Raw genomic sequence first — 7,829 nt, forward strand, 5'->3', positions numbered from 1 at the left:
TGTGTATTTATTACAACTTCCCTATATCTTTCACTTTGTAGAACAATTTAAAAAACGTTATGTATTTATTTCACAGATGCTTATCTAAAGCAGTAGTTTGTAAATTGTCAGGCCAAGTACCACCAAAGTCCCTTTCAAGGATATCTAAAGTCTGTAGTACCTCCTTTAATTAAACCAAAGCAAACAAGGACAACCATTGAGCGCAGAATTAAAAGGATAGTTCACCCAAAAAAGTCTGTCATTATTTACCCACCCTCATGTATTCAAAACTTTTTTTAAAAATATATAATTTTTTGCCCATACAATGAAAGTCAACCCTATATAGAATGTTGTTTTGGACTCCACTAACATTGTATGGATAAAAACATTCTTCTAACTTATCTTGACCTGAACATAAACCAGATTTTTATTCATATTTTGTTTATAATATTAACATGATTACCTAAAATTAACGGATTACCTTAATTATAGTTAAAATAGTATACCCATTTATTTGTATGGAAAAGAAAAACATTGAGTAGATGCACTTTTTTTTTTTTTATGTAAAACTTGCGGGAGAAAAATGTTTTGGTTGTGTGGTTTAAACCCTGTTAAATAAATAAATCCAGAACAGCGTTTAGATGGGGAAATTATGTCTCATGAAGCTCTGAGGACACAATAAACTATTCAAAGCCATGGAGCATCGACAACAGCGCCATCTGTGGTGAAAGTCAAGTTTAATGTTGTTTATATGTCTATCTGGTGTTCAATATGCTTTAAGACAAACCGCGTGCAAATTAATATGTCAACACCATTGCTGAGGATGTTGTCCTTGAAAATAAGACTAAGTCTAAAAAACGCGGTTTGAAATCGTCAGTGTTTCTTACGTCACAAACTACCTTGTAACCAATCACTTCACGAGGGTGCTGGGCTATGCTGCTGCAGAGTTGCTCTCCACCTAATGCGCTGATCAAAAACAAGATGGGAAACGACTTGCTGACGACACAGCTTAATGCTGATTGGTTTAAACAACCGTAATGTATTGTTCTCTTTTAAAATGTTTAATTTTAAAACTCTGATATCATGTTTTATGTGTATACGTTATGTGTGAATATTCCCAAACTCTCTGACAGTGCGATCTTTATGGGTTAAGCAATGTAATTTTTATTTAAAAAAAAAATAATAATACAAAAACACATCTGTATTAAAGAAAAAAATGATTGATAAACAAGTATTTGGAATGGAATTAAATAACAAGTACTTGAAACAAGCGTACATTCAGGATTTAATTCATGAAGAAATTTTGTTCACAAGAAGAAATGTTGATTTTGGTGATCAAATGTATACAATTAGCTAAAATAGTTTTCTGGCAGATGGGAGGAATATATATTTGAATATATATTTGAGTGCTTTCTCTCATAAAACTATTACATTCCCCCGATAAACTTAGCATTGAATCGTCATTTTTCAATCATCCCCCCAACCCCCCGCCCCCATCTCATATTTTTTCACCCATCATAATATCCCCTTGGGGCTCCAATCAACAGTCCAAAAATGACCCACAAAGTAGATCAATTATAATATGTTTCTTAAAAAACTTTTTGCAAATAATAAAAAAAGTGCAAGTAGCCTAGACTTTTCTCAATTTAACCAACCACACTGTGCAAATGTGATGGAAGTTCCGACAACCACAGAGAGAGAGAAACGCGCAAGTGATTGAACAGAAAGATCATGTGATTTCTGAAATGCGTAGACTATGCATTGCATTGGAGCCTCTGAATTATAAATTTCATCTACATTAAAGGGCGATGTGTATAATGTGTGTGCCTGTTCGTTAATGTCAACATTCTTATTACTTGGCGTCATGACTGTTATTTAAATTTCAAGTGGAACAAGGAAATGGGAAACTTATGAGAAACACTGACGGGGACAAACAACCCAACCTTTATCAGATCAGGAAAGTCAACTCTCAGCCTGGACTGGAAGTTACAAAAGTTATTCATAAGGTGAGTTTTTTTGTGTGTGTGTGTTTCTTAAAATCTGTGAAATGCACGTGCTAGGCTTCTTAAAAAAGTACAATGTAAAATGTAGAAAAGTTAATAGTGACTTGAATCTGAACTTGCTTTTATAGCAAACATTCGCAGGTGAATGTTCACTTCCTTGTTGAAAAAACAACAACAAAAACACGTTGATGCAGTCGACGAGAAACCGACATTCACCAATGCTTTTGAATAATTATGAATATTGCAGTTGAGAAGGTGAAATTAAATGTTATGAATTCACATAACTATCATAAGAAATTTTAAATTTTGGGTGGTTGTGAATTTCTGGTGCATGAGCCTACTTGTTTCTCTTGTCTTTACCTTGTTGTGGGCAGGTGGAAGAATCGCTTTAGTCTGCATCATGTCTCTGAAAGTGTCTCAGGTTGAGGGAATGACGGTCATCACTATCACCTCAAACCCAAAGAGCAAATGTCCCGGACTGTGTCAGATTCTGGTTTCTCTGTTCTGCAGTCCAGTGTGTTTTGTATCTGAGGATATGAAAGAAAAGCTGACAGACACCCAGAGAACTTTTGGGGTGAGTGAGAAACTTGCACTGACTGAAATCTTGATTTCATAAAAAAAGATTTAAGATGCTTAAGAATGTTCCTGTATGTACTCTTGGTTTGGCATATCAAGATTAAAAGCTGGAGGTCCATCAACTAGCACAAATATTGTTCTCTTGTTTCATAGATTGTACAGACAGTAGTTGCAGTCATGAATTTTGTGTTGGGATGTTTTGGCTTCATCTTCTTTTTTATGACTTCTGCGTGGTCCACCAGGATGGTAAGATTTTTATGTTTCTGAATCAGTTCATGCTGTAAAATTAATGAATGGATGTGTGTGTGTGTGTGTGTGTGTGGTTCAGGTATTTCCTACATTATGGGAACAAAATGTCCCCACAAAGATGGGAATATCCGAAATCCTTGTCCTTGTGGAGACATATTTTGGTCCCTATGAGGAAAACAGCTTATAAATCATACTAAATTATGTATTTTTATGTATTTTGTGATGTGTAGGTTTAGGGTTAGGGGATAGAATATACAATTTAAATTGTGGCTTGTGTTTGATTCACTGATTAATTGCAAAGTTTAACCATCATAAAGTGAATATTTATAATTTGCACGTGTTTTGTTTCGCCAATTTACACATGTAAACGATTCCAGCGCAAGAAAGAATGAAAAATAACTCAATTCAGTGTGCACGCTCTGTTTTCTCTGCACACAGCCGCAAACTAGGGGTTGAACAACTTCAGATATTTTTAAGTCGACATATATGTGATTAAAGTTGAGTCGTCGTCGACTAGTCGCTGATGACGTCATTAATGAACAAATAAACCTGAACTTTGAGCTGAGACTCTAAGGCGGGTTGTGTTGTACAGAGTTATGGCATATGATTCAGCGCAGACACAAGGCTATTGCTCAGACACAAGTTCTTTTGTCTTTGGGTTGTTATATTTCTCACAGATTTCTGCTCTTTCTAAATCATATAGGCTACAGATAAAGTAGCACAGTAAAGATTACATTTATATGAATGTATTAGTGAGAGAGCGATTGAGTGTGAATTAATTCTACCTGGCAGCGTCTCAGTACTAATAGTGAAGCTGTGGGTTTTAGTTACTAAGAAATTGGTGCTAGAACTTTTCAGTTTCTAAGCTATTTTATTGATAAATTACAATACAGTGTTGACAGTAAGTTTCTGAATGTTTCTGTGTGCGTGCGATCTGGACGTGATATGCGAGCTACCTTACTTTATTTGTAACTTTGGTATATTGTATTTATCAAGGCTTACAATTAGTTTATTTGCTGATCTGAAAAATAATCCGTAACTCAAAAACCGCAATATGATCCGAACCGTGAGTTTTGTGATCTGTTGAATCACTAGTCGTAATGTCATTATTCATTACTGAATAACAACCTAATTTTTTGTCTGTTAGTAGGATTTATGATACTTTTTTTTTTCTTTCTAAATTTCGGATTTTGACAGCACCCATCTCCTTTACTTTCCTTATTTGTAAAAATGTTTAATTTTTCAAAATTCTTTGTATTCCACACTGAAAGAAATAGTCACAGGTGTTTGTAATGACTATGTTATTGTTTAAATTCACATTTTGCCTTGATTAGAGCTAGTGTTGTTCATACTGTATTTTAATTGGTTTTCTTTTAATGACTTTACACACTGATCTTTTTCTCTAGGATTCCTTCAGAGGACTAAATATGACAGTGATGGTGTTGGCGGTTCTTCAGCTCTGCGTGGCTGTCAGTTTCTTGGTTTTGACTTTAAAATCTTTGTTCAAGAGGGGTGGGAGTGCAAAGGTACAGTATCATCACCACAATTAAAGCCTGTTCACACCGAGCACAATAACTATGACGATAACTATAAAAGGTATTGATCATTCTAAATCTATGAGAATGGGAAAGTCTAAAGTCGCAGCTGTAATAATAGCAACAAAGAGGAACAATATTGTTGGAATCACTTTCAGAACTATTTTTTCCCCAGCTGATGAATTATAAAAACATTGACTGCCAATCGGATTACACCCGACTTTAAAGAGGCCATATTATTACAATTGATTTTTGAAATCTACTAGAATAGGTTTTGCTTAAATATAAAAAAAACACACACATTATTTTCACATATTTGTTATTATTGCTGGTCCTCTCTTCACAGTCTGTCAGTAACGCTCTGTTTAGTTCCTGTCTCTATGAAGCCCCTCCTTCCGAAAAGCGCAATGTGCTCTGATTGGTCGGCTGGACCAGTGTGTTGTGATTGGTCAACCGCTTTGAGCATGTTTCGGAAATGTGATGCCATAACTGCATTAGATCTGGGGTGGATAAAAACAGCGGCTCTTGCCTTTAACTGCACTTTTAGACACACTTTGAATTGCATTCAACTTTACCAAGTGGCCAAGGGAAGTTCCCTTCATTTTTGACCGAGGGAGCTAGTTTACTCATGTACACTTCATGTAGATCCATAGACCACAATGCAACAGGATTGTGACATCACAACAGCAACTCGCAGTGCTCGCACTTAATTCAAGTTATCAAGGGCGTTCCATTTAAACCCATTACAAGGGTTCCACTAGTAATGAGCACTCATGCAACGTAAGCAATGACATACATCTGAGTGAATGAGACAGAGGGAAGTTAGTGAGGGGCTTTAAAACGTAGACTTAAATCCAGCCTTGGACATGGCGACAACACTATACTAACGCAACTCAACCAGACCTCGTCCCTTTTTTGCGTATGCCTTAGGTGGGAATTATTTAAATGAAGAATATTGTGACGTGTACATTCCCGGGGAAAAAACTCAAGACTACAATCGAGGCGTTTCAGGGAGTTCACTAACAGTGACACTGATGTAGATTATGACTCCACTTAGAGGGACTTTGTGCTTTGTAACTTAACTTTGCAGAGCTTTTTCATGCTCAAACAGCAACATTACACACTACAGAAAGATGAAAATTTAAAAAAGCACAATAGGTCCACTTTAAAGAGCTTGAGAATTTAAAGCAGCAGAAAACATACCACAGCACACGCTTATAATAAACAGAGTGTTATAGTCTGTTGGTGTGGATGCTGTATCGTTATATCATTATAGCTATCATTTCTCCACTGTGATCATGACCGTTTCAAAGAGCTGCTTGTGTGTTCATGTTTGTTTATGCTTTTACAGTTGGTGGAGAACAAAACTTCAGAATCCAGAAGTGGAATATGCCAATATCCATTTCCATTTGTTCACAGCTGTAACATGACTCTTACAGTGTCTCAGGTGAGCGGCTGACACCATTACCTTAAACCCAAAGAGCAAATGGCCCATACTGTGTCAGATTCTTTGTACTTTATGCTATAGAGAAATTAATTCTGTATTTCAGGATATTACAGAGAAGCTGGCAGACACCCACACAGCGCTTGGAGTGAGTTAGATACTTAGATATTTTTTTGATATTATCAGATTTACAAAACGGTTCATACTAGGTGTGTAAAACTGGTACAAACATTGTTCTCTTATTCCATAGATTCCACAGATAATAATCGGTGTCATGAATATCATAATGGGTTGTTTTGGCTTTGTTTCTTCTTTTTGGATCGGTGGTGTGGTGAGACTTATTTCTCTTATTTTTATATTTCTAAATGAGTTCATGTAGTACAATGATTGAGCAAGTAAATTACATATGACATTGATCTTAGTTAAGGCCATGTGGCTTTCAGAATGCCCTACTTTTATTTATTTATTTTTTTATTTATTTTTATATGATATTTACTAGAATGAAGTTGTAATTCACATTTTGATCATTCCCTTTCTTTATTATTCAATTTCAAATCAAGCATGTTTGGATTGACCAATGTTTTATTTGTTTGCTTTGCCTTTTAGTTCCTTGTTGTTGGAATCATGTGTGTTCTTGCAGTCAAGTTTCCTAGTCCTAGGCTGGTAAGTGTGAATCAGAGTTTTTTTTGTTTTTGTTTTTTTACCGAGCATCAGTAATTTCTATCGTTTGTGTTTTACAGCTTGTATTTCTAGTGATTCTGAACATCTTCAGTGCTGCACTGGCTATCACTGCTGTTGTGCTGTATTCAATGGACCTGGCAATGGAAAACAGTTTAAGCTGTGCTGATGGTCCTTATTATTATTCATCTTATCAGCGTCCCCAAGGAGAGAGTAACTTTGAGACCTGTTTGTACTACAGGGATCTCAATCAGGTAATGATTTGATTTATTTATCTTTTTCAGATTGTGTAAAAAATTGTTGTGAAAAATATTTGTGTGTATTTTATTTTATAATTTGTTTTAATAATACACTGATGTCCACCTCTAGATAATCGTCGGAGGACTAGATATCATGATGATAGTGTTGTCGGTCCTTCAGCTCTTTGTGACCATCAGTTTCTGTGTTTTAACTGGGAAAACTTTGTGCAAGAAGGATGAAGATGCAAAGGTACTGTATCATCATCATCAACACTATCAGTCAAATCCAGTGTGATCATGACGGATTCTGAGAGCTGATCTGTGTGTTCATGTGTGTTTGTGGTTTTGCAGTCGGTGGAGGATCCAGAACTTCACAAGCCGCTCCTGGAAGACGCCACTGTCACTCCTGCATGACAAGATAAAGACAAACACATATTTTTATTTGAACACATTTTCTTTGTTTTTGTAATTGAAAGTGAAATGATTCATGTTGCACTATCTGCACCATAGACGTGAAGTTACATATTTTAGTATTTTCACAAATATATTTGGTTCCTTTTGAAAGAAAAGGGCTGCTTTTTAAAATAAATGATATTTTTGAACATAATGACTTTGGCATCAATTATATTTTTTTCTTTTGTAGAACACACATCCTTTTTTATATCTTTTTTTTTTTTAGATCAAACCTTCCTGCTCTTTGTACAACATTTAAAATTGTCCAAGCAGAGTTGCCACATGTGTAATTCATCAAGTGACCAGAAAGTATCCAAACACTTTTTTTAATCAGTATATTGTTTTATCATTTAAAACTTTGCAAACTTCTTTTTTTGTGTAATAGTGTGCATTTAAAGTGTGCTTATGCTCTTTAAAATAAATGACACTGATGACACAGACAATTTTACAATTTATGCAATGATTACTTTTTAATACCTGGAAATAAACTGATTTATTAATAGTCTTGTAAACGTGGTTTACACGTGTTGCCGGGTTATTGGTTTGTATTTATACTTTATTAAGCTGACTTTTGTGCATTATCAACGTATTGGTGCACATGTAAACATGCTCTCTGATTCAATGCTTTGCAGCGTAAACTAACATGACAGATCTGATCAACTAACTTATTATA

At 35.3% G+C, this 7,829-nt stretch overlaps 1 protein-coding gene across 1 annotated transcript; it reads left to right on the top strand.

Moving 5' to 3' along the window:
* Positions 1 to 1,837: 1,837 nt before the first annotated feature.
* Positions 1,838 to 7,286, top strand: tmem176l.3a (transmembrane protein 176l.3a). The gene is made up of 11 exons (XM_056244612.1): positions 1,838 to 1,985; positions 2,357 to 2,556; positions 2,712 to 2,804; positions 4,214 to 4,333; positions 5,694 to 5,789; positions 5,893 to 5,934; positions 6,037 to 6,117; positions 6,393 to 6,449; positions 6,527 to 6,718; positions 6,834 to 6,953; positions 7,055 to 7,286. The coding sequence occupies exons 2-11, from the start codon at positions 2,383 to 2,385 to the stop codon at positions 7,115 to 7,117; spliced, it is 1,038 nt and encodes a 345-aa protein (XP_056100587.1). The 5' UTR covers positions 1,838 to 1,985; positions 2,357 to 2,382; the 3' UTR covers positions 7,118 to 7,286.
* Positions 7,287 to 7,829: the final 543 nt, after the last annotated feature.

This window comes from Rhinichthys klamathensis, unplaced genomic scaffold (genome assembly GCF_029890125.1).
Source record: "Rhinichthys klamathensis goyatoka isolate OS25496 unplaced genomic scaffold, OSU_Roscu_1.1 h1tg001020l_1, whole genome shotgun sequence".
In the NCBI taxonomy this organism is placed as follows: Eukaryota; Metazoa; Chordata; class Actinopteri; order Cypriniformes; family Leuciscidae; genus Rhinichthys; species Rhinichthys klamathensis.

What these genes read in the sequence shown, in the direction of transcription:
- tmem176l.3a (XM_056244612.1), top strand. Translation starts at nt 2,383, where the DNA reads ATGTCTCTGAAAGTGTCTCAGGTTGAGGGAATGACGGTCATCACTATC. An exon ending in TGACTCTTACAGTGTCTCAG is followed by an intron (nt 5,790 to 5,892) that starts GTGAGCGGCTGA and finishes TCTGTATTTCAG; the next exon opens with GATATTACAGAGAAGCTGGC. An exon ending in AGTTTCCTAGTCCTAGGCTG is followed by an intron (nt 6,450 to 6,526) that starts GTAAGTGTGAAT and finishes TGTGTTTTACAG; the next exon opens with CTTGTATTTCTAGTGATTCT.